The sequence below is a fragment of the Camelina sativa genome, chromosome 19, assembly GCF_000633955.1.
Source record: "Camelina sativa cultivar DH55 chromosome 19, Cs, whole genome shotgun sequence".
NCBI classification, from domain to species: Eukaryota; Viridiplantae; Streptophyta; class Magnoliopsida; order Brassicales; family Brassicaceae; genus Camelina; species Camelina sativa.
The window spans coordinates 5860430-5873704 of NC_025703.1; the positions used below are offsets into that span (position 1 = coordinate 5860430).

Consider the following 13275-nt stretch of genomic DNA (forward strand, 5'->3'; position numbering starts at 1 on the left):
TAACATAGTCCACGATATTTTTGACCGTTGCACTTGATTTCATGCACCCATGTGGACCCGCCTAATCTATCTGATAAAAGTGATAATTGAGTAGAGCAGCAAAAAACTCATGAATTTTTCAAGTCTTACACGTTACGTGGATCCAAGGCAATTTGTAGATCGAGACGGGGCCGTAATTATCGAGGACGCCTATATAACAATTACTATAACGTATAAAACAAAACAAAACAAAAGAAAGCTTCCCTCTATTATATGTTTACTCAGTACTCATCCTTTCACCTAATCCATCCCCTGATCCCATCCCCCACGTTAACGTTCTTCATATATAATTGGAATCAGATGCCACAACTAATCTCTCTTTCCATGTTTGATATGAATCGTATTATCCCCTGTCGATAGCTACAAATTGACTAAGTTGTCATATTTAATTTAATTAATTAAACTAGTGTGTTAATTAGCTGCCAAGATTGATTAGCATATGGTTGAAAGATATAAAAGTTTTGGGTGAAGATAAGGAATCACCTCACCTCACCCTCCCACCCACTACGCATATAAACAGAAAACAAGTGAAATCGATCAGGTCTTTCTCTTTTTCTCAATAAAATATGGATTTTGATTATATAGTATTCGAAACTGATTTTTTTTAAATGTGAGACCAAGAGAAGACGTGAATTCACTGTCAACTTTTAAGAGAATGCATGAAAATGTGTAGTTGAGAAAAAAAAGGGGTCGGCAAAAAAATGAATGGCTCGTCCCCTCCAATTCCATTACACCACATTTCTTCGTGGGGATTTTTTTTTTATGTCAATATCTTTGAAGAAAAATAATTAGATGTTTTAGTAATTGAGTAGATGTGATATAACAAAACAAATTTGTCAGAATTGTAATGAACAGAAAAATAAATGGTACCCTCATGAAAGAAAAGGTGAGAGATATTAATAATAAAAATGTTGACAGGAAGGTAGATGTGCGGTTGTATTATTTGCAATGTCCCTCCCTTCCTCTATAATTACACAAACTTGTCCAATTCATCACACTTCCCCAACCAAACTTGTTTGCTTCGTATAATTTTTATATAAATTTATATATATGCAGGCAGAGACATGTGTGTGTCTGTCTAGGCTAGTAGCTACCTTCTTTTTTCATAAATCATATCGATTGATTCCGTGGGATTATGACCTATGTGAGACTGTGACATTTGAGGTTTTTGGCCCTCTGTGTTATGTACTCATCATAGAATGCGACATTTTTTTTTTATATATGTATATGATTAATGATCAATGCCAATTTGGGAACTCTAGTAAGTATGCTTTTAGTGGTCCACCCCCATTTCAAGTCTTATCTTTTCGATAATTTCATATCTCTCATTTATTCCATTCTCAACAATCTTGCCTGGGAGTAATAATCCAACCAATCAATTTAGCTTGATCTTTTAACAAAATTTAAACACCACACATAATGATGATATTAGAGAACGAACATTCGGCTATGGAATTCGAAGTTGACTGCATGTTTATGGTTCTTCGAAATCGGCCCATTTATGATTTATTTTCTTCTACGATTTTGTGTCGAGCCAAGGGAGGCCCGATAATGAAATATAAGCCCATGACACGATATGTGTGTCAATTAAGAAAAGATTTCATAGGACCTTACAATATAAAATTCCAAACGATAATCATATATAAAAAAATTGATAATAGAACTAATCATATAATTATTCAATCATTAAGTTAGGGGAGAAACTACACACCAAAGGGTTTTAGGATTATAATTAGCTTATCCGCTTCTCAACGACGAACTAGAGAGTTTTCGAAACTGCCGCAAACTCTCCCCTTACCAGAGCGATCAATGACATCTCTCACCGGTCTCACCGTCGCCGGAGCTTTGCTTGCCGGAGATTTTCGATTACCAGCTTTATCCTCTCTAGTACCTAGAAAGACTTCTTCTTCATTGTCATTACCGCTACCATACAATTGCTGTTGGCGAGGCAAAACTTTGACTTGTCTGAGTAACTCACGGAGATTTGCTGTGGGGAAGGAAGCTGAAGATGGGTTTCTCTCGGTACAGTCAAATCCTAACCTCTGTTTCGTTTTTTGTATTGCAATTTCCCCCTTTGTTAGTTGTATGAAGTGATTTGGTGTGAACTACTTACTAATTTGAAATCAAGGTTTGTTTGTTTGCTAACAAATTCGAGAAAAGATTGGAACTTTTATTGCTGTAGTTTCAAAGTTTCAACCTTTTCATATTCTTAGAATTTGCTGCAAGTGCTTAGTTCCTTTGACTACTTATGGATATCTGAGCTGAGTTGTCTTTGGTTTGACTATGTTAACACTTGGAAAGATGAGTATATAAACATTATCTTGTGCAGAATATAAGTGAAGATACCGATGAGATGTTCGACGACTTGTTCAATAAATATGGCAAGGTTGTTTTCAAGAGCAACGATGTTAAGTCCCCAACAGCTGAGGTTGATGATGACGCTGAAAGTTTAGCTTGTAAGCCACAAAGCCTTATTTTCATTTGCAGTATACTTCTGGCTTACTTGGCTTTAGCAATTGAAAGAATGTGAAAAATATTCATATTGATGTTGTTGTTATCCATTTGCTGCAGTTGCTGTTGAATTGGCTAAAGTTGCGAGTGATGTGAAAGCTGGAGACATTAAGGTTCTCTTTGTGAAGCCTCTTGTCTACTGGACTCGGTTTTTCATCATCGCTACTGCGTTTTCTCGCCCTCAAATCGATGCAATTGGGTAGACAACTGTTTGGATTTATTGAACATTGTTGCAAAAAACATCATAAACTGACTTTCTCGTTATGAACCGCGGATGAATGCAGATCGAGGATGAGAGACCTGGCTGAGCAGAAGTACGGTAAAGTTGCTAATGGAGATGCAAAGCCTAATTCATGGACATTGTTAGATTTTGGTGAATTTCTTCTTGCATTCATGTCCCTGCCTCTACTCGATATGTCATGTGGGGTGGAAAACCTGACAGTGTTATGTTGATTGATATGTTTTCAGGTGATGTGGTGATCCATTTATTCTTACCTCCACAAAGGACATTCTACAACTTGGAAGACTTTTATGGGAATGCAATGCAAATTGAACTTCCCTTTGAGGATCAGTTACCACCAAGGAATTGATGATGCACTCTCTGTTCCAAAAAGCAAAAGAGAAAAAAGTAAACAGTTTTGGAAGGAGAAATTTGTTGATTCTCTTTACGGCTCTCCATGAGGTATGACACAAGAAGGCTGTGAGATTTCATTTTGTTTGTCCACGCAATGCTCTGATGCGTGAGGGGTTGATGAATTTTGCTGGCTAAGATGGTCCAACAACAGTCTGGAGATCTCGGACATGCTTTAATTTGTTTGTTGGATAGAGTTAGACAAAACTGCGTTTGTAGCTTTATGTAATGTATGCTTTAGGATGATTCGTCATGTTATGGAATACACACTGACCAAGACTCTTAAGCTAATTTGCTTTTCACAGCAACAAGATTCCTGTATTTAGATTAATTTTCGTTCGATAACCAATCAAAGTAACTCAATCTTATCCATCAAAATCACTGAATAATAATACCACATGAGATGATTTTTGTGCATAGATGAGAATCTCGGTACATGCTATACTTGTATATCATACAAAAACACAATGTACAATGAGTCAAATAATAAAAAGAGTAATTCACATAGCTGTATCTCGTCTTGCTGTTCCCTAGCTCATACATAGCGTGTGCAACCACTGACACTGAAACCTGATCTGAACAATTAAGGAACACAAGAGACCAAAACTGGAACTCTCATTGTCTCATCTCCTGCAATCAAAATATATGAACTGGTAACCTCGGAATTAAGTTTCAGTGGAAGGACCACGAGTTATTGGGTGAAAGAATGGTTACAGTTAGTCACATGTTGGTTCCCCTGAGCGGTTTCAGAGAGACCGAGCTCCATGTCATGTGTTTCAGACCATCCTGGTTCATATGTCTCTAGGAAACCGATTTTAGCTTTATTGGGGAGGTCGTGAGGATGAACAAATGGAACTCCGTGCGGCCACCCAATCTCCCTTTTTATATCCGCACAAGGGCTGTTCATTACATTGTGGTTGTTCTCGCACTCCTTGAGGTTGCAGAATCTGAGCTTGATTCCTTTTTTGTCTGCAATCTCCTGAACTCGTTCCTTCAGAACTCTCTGCGCTTCTAATCTCAGCCGCTTTGACGGTGGTAGTGGTTTGCATCTGGAATCGCTCTTCCTCCGCTTTTTCAGCTGTTTCATTGACCCTGTACCATAAGGAAGGACCTACTGTTGATCAAAACTTCTAACAAAGGAGTAACTTGACATCACATGAACTATGAACAACGACTCTCTTCAATCTGAATCCTTCTAAAAAGCTATGAAAGAACAAAGATGGAAATTAAGATGTAAGATATAAAAGGTAAACTCTTATACCATCCTGGGATTGAGGGACGCTGAAGCTTTGCAAAGTCTGTCTGTTAAAGAGCTCATCATTTGAGTGAGGTCTCTGCATGAAGTCATCAACTGAAACAGGGAGCTGAAACTGAGCTTCAACACCATGACCTGCAGCTCTCATCTCAGAGCAACTCAGATTGGTCATTGATTTTGGCATGAGTTTGAAGGCCAAGGAGAACCTCCCTTCTATACTTCCTTGCATACTGTTTAAATCGGTTCTGTGAACTGCTGGACTCACATATCCTGCTGTAGCCTGGTAAAGAGCTAGCCCCGGGTATACAACAGCCTCTTGAGGACCAAGATCCATATCAACTAAAATCCATTGCCCATGCATGTCCCTGATGTGCAACCCTGCCTTATCTGATTTCACAAACGAGATCAGACTCTTGTCAAGTTGGTGATCATGGTCTGAATACAGGATAAGCTGCTCGTCTTCTGTTAAGTTATGGTGCTGTGCTCCATGAAATGACGGCCTAGCATAACAGCAAACAGACAACACAGAGGACGATATCTCATTACTCCTCAAAGGAACATTATCAAGAATCTCAGTAAAAGGACAGCTTCTCAAGTTCAAATAGAAACCAATGGCATCAAGAACTACACGAGCAGCTTTGCCTAGTAAAGCAAAGATATCAGGCAAACCAGATGGAGGGAACTCCATAGAATTGGTTGGCTCAGTGGGACTCAAACCGGGTCTGTACTCGTAACTCTCTTGCCACGACTGAGGATCTNGCTGTAGCCTGGTAAAGAGCTAGCCCCGGGTATACAACAGCCTCTTGAGGACCAAGATCCATATCAACTAAAATCCATTGCCCATGCATGTCCCTGATGTGCAACCCTGCCTTATCTGATTTCACAAACGAGATCAGACTCTTGTCAAGTTGGTGATCATGGTCTGAATACAGGATAAGCTGCTCGTCTTCTGTTAAGTTATGGTGCTGTGCTCCATGAAATGACGGCCTAGCATAACAGCAAACAGACAACACAGAGGACGATATCTCATTACTCCTCAAAGGAACATTATCAAGAATCTCAGTAAAAGGACAGCTTCTCAAGTTCAAATAGAAACCAATGGCATCAAGAACTACACGAGCAGCTTTGCCTAGTAAAGCAAAGATATCAGGCAAACCAGATGGAGGGAACTCCATAGAATTGGTTGGCTCAGTGGGACTCAAACCGGGTCTGTACTCGTAACTCTCTTGCCACGACTGAGGATCTGCATAGTAGCCAGAGGTCTTGCACCAATCACTTGAATCATTTGTGTGGATCATATTATTATTAGCGGCTGGATATGAATCTCTCTGATGAAAATAGAGCCGAGCAGAATCAAGACCAGATCTAAGGAGAGCTCCATCGCTAGTTGGAAACTGGATGATGGCTGCAGAGTACTGAGCCAGAGATTGAGATAATGTAGTCACGGCCAACTTGTAAGAATCAGAAGGTAAACCTTCACTAGGAGCTAAATCACAAACCTTGACACGACCCAATGTAGGCATTCCATTTCCTGCCATCAAACTAATTCAGAGAAAACACCTAAAAAAACACAATCAGCCAATTTGGCAACAACAAGCTTTTACAGGAGGTTGAACATTGCTGAAGATGATGGAGAAAGCAGAAGGGGGCATTCGATAGCTTCTGAAATCTTAAAAGCGAGACACAGAAACGATTGCAATGATTGAAGCAACGGAATGAAATCAGAACCCTCTTTGATACCCCAAACAAAAAAAAAAACTGAAACTTTCAATCACGACACGAGAAGTAAAAGAGAAACCCTAGAGTCGAATCAAAGAGAAGAGAAGCAATCGAAGCGAATCTCTGCAAGAAGTAAAAGATGACCGTTTCCTAACAGACCAGACCAAGGTATTTCCTTTAGGACAAGAAGATTAACCAATCTGTCTCTGTGCGTTTTTTTTTTTAAAGCTCAAAGCTTTCATGAATCTGCGATTGTTCTTCAATTTCAAAAGCTATCTATTGGATATGTTTTTTTTTTCATACATAATGACGCAATTGTTCTTTCAACTTTTTCATAACGTGTTCACTTTGGGACATAAATGATACAATGAATACTGAGAAATGGGATCGGACAAAACACAAGTAACGAGAATGGTAACAAAATCCAACTGAAGGTGGACAACATTGTGTAGTCCTGAAGAACAGGAAGCACATTCATATCCATGTCTCTCCCCATACCCTAAAAACGAAACTCAACAAGTCTTTTAAGACAAGGAAACAAAAATCAGACAAGTATTTCAAAATGTATGTGTCATCACAGAGGGCTGAATACTAAATTCAAGCAAGACATGGTTGTTGGAATTAAGAAGCATTTAGTACGAGATCCCATACAGAAACCATTGAGCAACGGTCGGGGCATTAAGAATATGGGGTACCAAAGGACAAAACTTAACTCCAAGAAATCAAATCAATCTTGTACGTATCAGCCTAGCAGGCCACTTAGCACTATGTAAAGCTGAGACAAGGACGAAAGTTAGAATGGGAAAGGCAGCAGAGCTAGTCTGTTCTACATAATAATAGATCACAACAGCAGAGCTGCTAATTTGCAAGAAGACAAACATAACAAATGAAAGAAAAGATACAGAAATATTTGTCAAAGAAGAAGGGAATTAAGCAACCCAAGGACAGAAACAATGATGAGAGACAGATTAAATTAAATAAAAGATACATATTGTTCAAAGATGATGAAAAAAGTAAAAGTGCAAGAAGAAGATTATGATAGTGTGAGGATTGTGAAATAATGAACTATTTAAGTAGCACAGAACTTGGGACATAAGGGCACACAAGTGGTTCAAGATCTTTGTTTGGAGATTCTCCAAGATCCACTTCTTTCAAGGAGGATCCATCCTCTCCAATAATGTAAGGTGTATTGCGCCTCCGCCTTAGGTCTTTGCTTTTATCGAAAATCACAGCGACTTTCTTGTCCTCATCAATGAAGAAAGTTGGACCACAATAGCTAAACATAAACTGAATGGGTGCGGTGAGTGTTCTCATATCCGCTGATAAGAAAAGCTTGGTGCCCCACGAGACCGTGTTGGGCTCAACCTTAGTTGTAACCCAGATCTCTATCTGTAATGTATCCACACGCTGAAATAACACGGCAAGCTGGTCATCTCTCGCATTAGATAGACTGACAGTATCTTCAGCACCCCACATAAAGGGCAGAGGCAAGCGCGGGCCAAATGCCTCACTTGTGAAATCAAAACAGAGTAAGAAACAAGGGTCTCCTCCTTGGCTAGGAGGGGTTTCTGAATTCCTGGGTTGAGCAAACCAATATGTATTCCCCTTGAGAGCGACACCATGGCTATAAGAATATATGAACCAATCTGGAGTGAAATCAAGAACCCTCCATGAAGAGGATGAGTTAAAGTCGTAGATTTTTAACTCAACAACTTTTGGTTCGGCATAATCTACCATAGCAAAACTCAAGATTCTGTAGGATTTGGCGATGCTGCTACTGCTGTTGTTGTATCCGAGGGCATACGAATATGCGTTTATGTAAGGAGAATTATCTGTGGTCGGGGGGAACCACCGGGGTTGCCCACAATACGGGTTAAAAGCCAAGACCCTAGGGTTGTCTTTCATGATGCATAACAATAAACCGTCGCAGTGAATGACTTGACTTACATAGATTTGATCTGAAGCGTCGGGGGTAACAAGTGTACCTTGACGTTTCATGCATAATAATTCACCCTCAAAATTTACGCTCATCAAATCAACCTTATAATCAATCATCGTGACCACCATAAACTCCTTTTCCTTTGTTGCTAGTTTGGCTTGAACACCGAGGTGCTTCTTTTTAAAGCTCCTACTTCTGGACAATGTGTTCCACTTTTTGCAAGTAGACCGGACTCTTCTCATAGATGTCACCGGAACTTTAGAGAGCACCTCCTCTGCCTAATCCCTCGGAAGATCCGAAAAATCCTTTGGGAGATTGGTGGACATTGATGAGGATCGATGTAACCTTCCCTTTTCCTCTATCAAGTTTACAGATTTTCTCCCTTCCGCCTCTGGCTTGAGATGCATACATGTCCAATTTAGGGCTGGCTGCAAGTTCAATTTATTAGGATAAAACGGTTCGGTTTTCCGGTTTTTGAAAAATCCGACCGAAATTACCCGAAATAATATTCGGTTCGATTCATGTATCACATATTATCTATACTATATTAACATTTTTTGAATTCTACTTTTTATTTTCTAATATCTCTCTTACCGACTGGGCATTCGGATAACCCGTTCCGGTTCGGATATTATCCATTCGGGATCGGATAAACGGGTTTAGAAAAATAGAACTCATTGGATATTTTTAGATAAATGGGTTCGGTTCAGTTTGGGTACTATCGGGTTCGGGTCGGCACCTGAACTACCGGATACCCGAAAAAAAATTTCTAAAATTAATTAAATTTACCTAAATTTTGATTTATTTGACAAATTATTTTAGATATTTTGATTATTTTTGATATTTAGATATAAAACTAAATGAAATATTCAAAACTATGATTAATTGCATTATATTAATACTAAATATTATAAATATATTTATAGGTTCGGGTTTGATGGGTACCCAAACGGGTACCAGATATTATCCGATCCTAACCCGAACCCACGGGTATTAGAAAATAAAACCTAGTAGATTTTATAAACAAACCCGTACCCAACCCGAACCCGGTTTTCGGGTCGGATTCCGGATTGGGTATTCGGGTATGGTTTTTATACTCAGGCCTAGTATTCTTACCTAAAAAACCTCTCTTAAATCCCTTAGCCCTCTTTGAATCTTTTAGCTACTTAATCTTTGAAGTGATGAGCTTCCCTTAAGCCTCATCTCCCTATTTATACTAATAGGTCTTAGCCATACAAACATGCTAATTAAGTAAAATAGGAATTGTGAATTTCCTTTTTTCTTTATGGAATAGGAAATTGACAATCTTTGTGACGTTTCATTTTATCTTCATAAAAAGGAAAGAGTCTTCATGCTTCCACCGCCATAAGAGATTCCATTCTACACTTGTTGTTTTCGCTTATGTTTAGTTATGTTGTACCATCTCCTGAACTACTTCAGTCTTAGTACACCACCTTTCTAGACAGGGTAGTTTCACTACGTACATAAGGTACACTACTTCAGTCTTACTCCTTTACATGCACACTACTTTCCCTCTATCATGATGAGAACACAAGTGTAGAATGAGATTGAATGTTATTCTGAATTTTGCATTGAAAAGTGACAAAGATGAAAGCCAAAAAAACATATAAAACAGACGCAGCTCGGGTGACAGCAAAAAACAAGAACGCTAAAAGATCAAGCTTCACATGTGTTTTTGGGGAGAATAAATTGACTGATACAATAACGAAAATTGTAAAACAAAAAAATCTTGGATTATAATCTTTACTAAGCTGTGGAAGATAGCAATTTGTTTAGAAAACACAAACTGCAATATTTCGTTAATCAATGGTGCCTCGTTGTTCGGTTGCATTACATGAAGTAGACAACACAAAGGGGTATATTGACAACATATCCAATCTAAATCTCCAATGGATGTTGTGGGCAGAGAGAGCAGGACCAATCTTCAAAGTTGGTTAGCTTTTTTAAAAATCTATTCGGCGGGTCTCATTCTTTCCATGGTCACTTGAGTGCGTCTGCGTTTAGCTCCATCGTCTCCTAAACGCAGTCCAACACATAAATCCCCATCGCAGCCACCACCATTCGTAAGGCTGACAACAATATCCTCCCTAGCAGCCTCAGGCCAAGCAGAAGCGGAACATTGACCGCTGAAGGTCGGCATGAACTGGTGTTCCACACTCGGAGTACCTCCTTTTGTTTCTATTCTCTCTTCAAGATCAATATGTTGAACTTGAAGAGGTCCTAATGATGCTTCTAACTTCTCTTCTGGGCTTCTCTTCTCTTTCTTGAGATTCACATACGGAGGTGATGAGTCTGAAACCATTGAGCTCATCCCCGTTGTTGAGGCTGCTCGTTGTTCCCGCACAGCCGCTGAACAAATACAACAACAAGAAGCAGCAACAATTCGGTTCTTTTATATGCTCAAGTCCTTGAAAAAGTAAAAGAAAAGGATCAAGGAATCATTACCCTTTAACCCTTCATCGGTGGTGATGAGATCAAGCTGTAGATGTGTAAGAAGCCTTCCCAGATCTACACCAGTGGTCCAGCTCTCTGGACACTCCCCTACCTTCAGTTTCAGCCTCCCACGGCTTCCAGTGCCTCCCCATATGATCCCAATGGGCCTTGCGATCTCCTCTCCTTTCATCACTATGAGACTTCCACTGTCTCCCTCAAGGTCAAACGGACTGCGATGGTTCTCCCCAACAACAAGAAAATCAGTGAGGAAGCAGACTCCTTTCTCATCATTGTACTCCAGTGCGTAAGCCAGCACTGTTCCTGTAGTCAAGCCAGAGCTTCTCCCGACTTTCACCACCTGTTTGCCCACTAAACTTCCAACTGGAGACTGCAGCTCTATGGCTTTGACTTCTCCAATCTCTCCAACTCCACCTTTGACAGATGTCGTTACTCGTGACAAGTCATAGTCGTCTGCAAAGGGGATGAATGCACCGTCTGCTCTCACAAATGTCTCTGCAAAATAAGGTAAAGTTATTGCGGGAGGTTGCTGCTTCTTTGATGCTAAAACTCAAAACCTATGATGTTTCTAAACCTGGATTGGTGCCAGCAAAAATGCCAAACCAGAGATCGTCTGTGATGAAGGAAGTAGCTCTCTCGACTGCTCCAAGGTAGACACCAGGGCCGAGGGCTGGAGGGAGAGGATGAAACATCTTCTGGCTCGGGTAGTCTAAGTTAACAGCAACATGGCGGTTAGTCACAAATCCAACTTGTCTACCCCCGGTTTGACTCCTCACTATTGCCCCGAGAGTCCCACAAGTCTCCTGGCTTGCCACCTGATTGAGGTTAGCAGCAAGACAATACAAAGTTATCGACTTTGCAATCGTTTCCACAACACCAGATTAAAATGAGTGAGTGATTGTACCTGAGAGCCTGAACCAATGAAAGGATCAGACCCTTGGAGATGATCAACAATGTCAGTGGTAAATGTCTGTTTAGGAGTGGGCTGATGATCAGGTTCTCCAAAATAAGAAAACTCCACCACATCCACATCACACCATATCCCTCCTGCTCCCTGATTCAAACCCCAAACTCACACATTCACAAATCACACAACTTCCATTCCAATACCATCAAAACTTTTGAATTCAATGTTGTACCTCAAGAGCAGTAGGAAGACACTGAAGAGGACTTAGCCATTGCTTATGCACTTTCCGAGACACAAACACAATAATCGCAGGGATATCAGTAAGAACCCCTCTCCGGATCCTAAACCCTATAGCAGTTCCAAGACTGTAACAACGCAAGATTTTACTGTGGAAGGCTCTAATAGTCATAAGCTCAAGCAAAGTGGTGGCTCGTGGCCCTTTAGGCTCTGTAGAGGCAGGTAAAGGAGAAACCTCATCCTCATCATCATCATCCTCCTCCTTCTGCAAGTTTGAGAAATAGTTAGCTCTTTCCTCCGCAGCGTTGCTCAGCCTGCTTGAAGTCGGCCAAGAGAAGTAAGACGCCGCCGTGAACTCGCAGTGTTGACCGGTTGACCCATACTGATGCATTCTAAACACCGGAGTAATCACAAAAAAAAAATCACGCCTTTTTTGTATTCCGGTTAATGGGTAATCACATCTACACAAGTAATCAAAAGAAACTAAGGAAGACTAGTTCCAAAACAATTGATCCGAGAGACGAACACTAAGACTACCACATACACATACTGACCGGAGAAAAAGATGGTTTCTTGAATTCTCACGATAAGTTACTCAATACCCCAAACTCTGTTTCGAAGGATGTGCGATGATGTCTATGCAACTGCGGAAATCGTAGTTGAAGCAGTAAACGAACCGCGGCCATAAGTCGTCTCTCGTTTAGTTCAATGGCACATGAAAAGAGTAAAGTTAAAGAGCTTTTCTATTTTTTAAGCTTACAAATTTTTTTTAAAAAAAACAAAACTTCTATCTTTTGGGTAAAGATTTCGAAAGTTTGCAACTTTTTCTTTGTGGGAACTTAAAAAGTAAAGCGCTTTTGTTTTGGTTGTGATTTAATTATGGGTTAGTGCTTTCATGTCAGAAACCTTAAAGATTTTCTGGTTCTGATTTAGACATCTTGTTTAGGCAACTTTGTGTTTCATTTAGCTTTGAACCTCATTTTGGCACACTATACAGAAAGCATTGTATACTTATTGATTTCTTTGCACTTATATAACATGTAACCCAAGAAGACAAATCTGTCTGAGTAATTAAGAATAGACTGAAGAAATAGTGAAGAGAAAGGCTTAGTGACAAGGAAATCTGGACAAGGCTCAGCTCGGTACTCTTACGAAGTACATTTTCTACCGACTCGGACTCACTCCTATTACTCCTCACAGATGCATCTCTTGGCAAGAACACTCTATTTCTACTACGGTATAGTTTTCAAGTTGCGGTTCACTCCCTTTGGAGGGAGCAGAATAGAAGACGTCATGGGGAATCACCGACCCCACCCTCTCTGCTCACCAAACAACTTGATCGACAAGTCCGGGATCGCCTGCTCTCTATTCAAGGCAACGATCTTCTACTAGTCTGGCTCGCTTCAAGATGAAGACAAGCACTCACAATACTATTAGTTTCTTTTAACACAAATCTTTTTAAACTTTTTTGAATCACAGATTTCATATACAAACGCTGCACTCTGTTGTAAACAAGTATTTTTTCGAATAAATTTTATATTTTATTCAAAAAAAAAAAAAAAAAA

At 39.9% G+C, this 13275-nt stretch overlaps 4 protein-coding genes across 8 annotated transcripts; 1 reads left to right on the top strand and 3 right to left on the bottom strand.

Annotated features, from left to right (window-relative positions):
• Window positions 1726-3472, top strand: LOC104765062 (protein Iojap, chloroplastic). Its single transcript, XM_010488723.1, has 5 exons — window positions 1726-2061; window positions 2369-2495; window positions 2611-2749; window positions 2835-2923; window positions 3019-3472. Exons 1-5 carry the CDS (start codon window positions 1849-1851, stop codon window positions 3138-3140), a joined length of 690 nt encoding a protein of 229 aa, XP_010487025.1. The 5' UTR covers window positions 1726-1848; the 3' UTR covers window positions 3141-3472.
• On the bottom strand, window positions 3571-6958 carry LOC104765061. 3 transcript variants are annotated; one of them, XM_010488721.2, is made up of 4 exons: window positions 5204-6958; window positions 4443-4716; window positions 3896-4273; window positions 3571-3811 (listed from the first exon to the last, which is right to left on the bottom strand). In XM_010488721.2, coding segments are annotated over exons 1-4 (1425 nt in total). In that variant the 5' UTR covers window positions 5975-6958; the 3' UTR covers window positions 3571-3809. The 3 variants fall into 3 exon arrangements, with proteins under 3 accessions (XP_010487023.1, XP_010487024.1, XP_010487022.1); XM_010488722.2 differs by having other exon boundaries at window positions 3571-4273; window positions 4443-5078; window positions 5566-6958; XM_010488720.2 differs by having other exon boundaries at window positions 3571-4273.
• LOC104765063 (putative F-box protein At3g24580) lies at window positions 7085-8493 on the bottom strand. The gene has a single exon (XM_010488724.1). It carries the CDS (start codon window positions 8334-8336, stop codon window positions 7221-7223), a length of 1116 nt encoding a protein of 371 aa, XP_010487026.1. The 5' UTR covers window positions 8337-8493; the 3' UTR covers window positions 7085-7220.
• Window positions 9845-12469, bottom strand: LOC104765064. 3 transcript variants are annotated; one of them, XM_010488728.2, is made up of 6 exons: window positions 12265-12469; window positions 11706-12102; window positions 11471-11620; window positions 11141-11381; window positions 10561-11061; window positions 9845-10464 (listed from the first exon to the last, which is right to left on the bottom strand). In XM_010488728.2, exons 2-6 carry the CDS (start codon window positions 12099-12101, stop codon window positions 10067-10069), a joined length of 1686 nt encoding a protein of 561 aa, XP_010487030.1. In that variant the 5' UTR covers window position 12102; window positions 12265-12469; the 3' UTR covers window positions 9845-10066. The 3 variants fall into 3 exon arrangements, with proteins under 3 accessions (XP_010487030.1, XP_010487027.1, XP_010487028.1); XM_010488725.2 differs by having other exon boundaries at window positions 11706-12171; XM_010488726.2 differs by having other exon boundaries at window positions 12261-12469.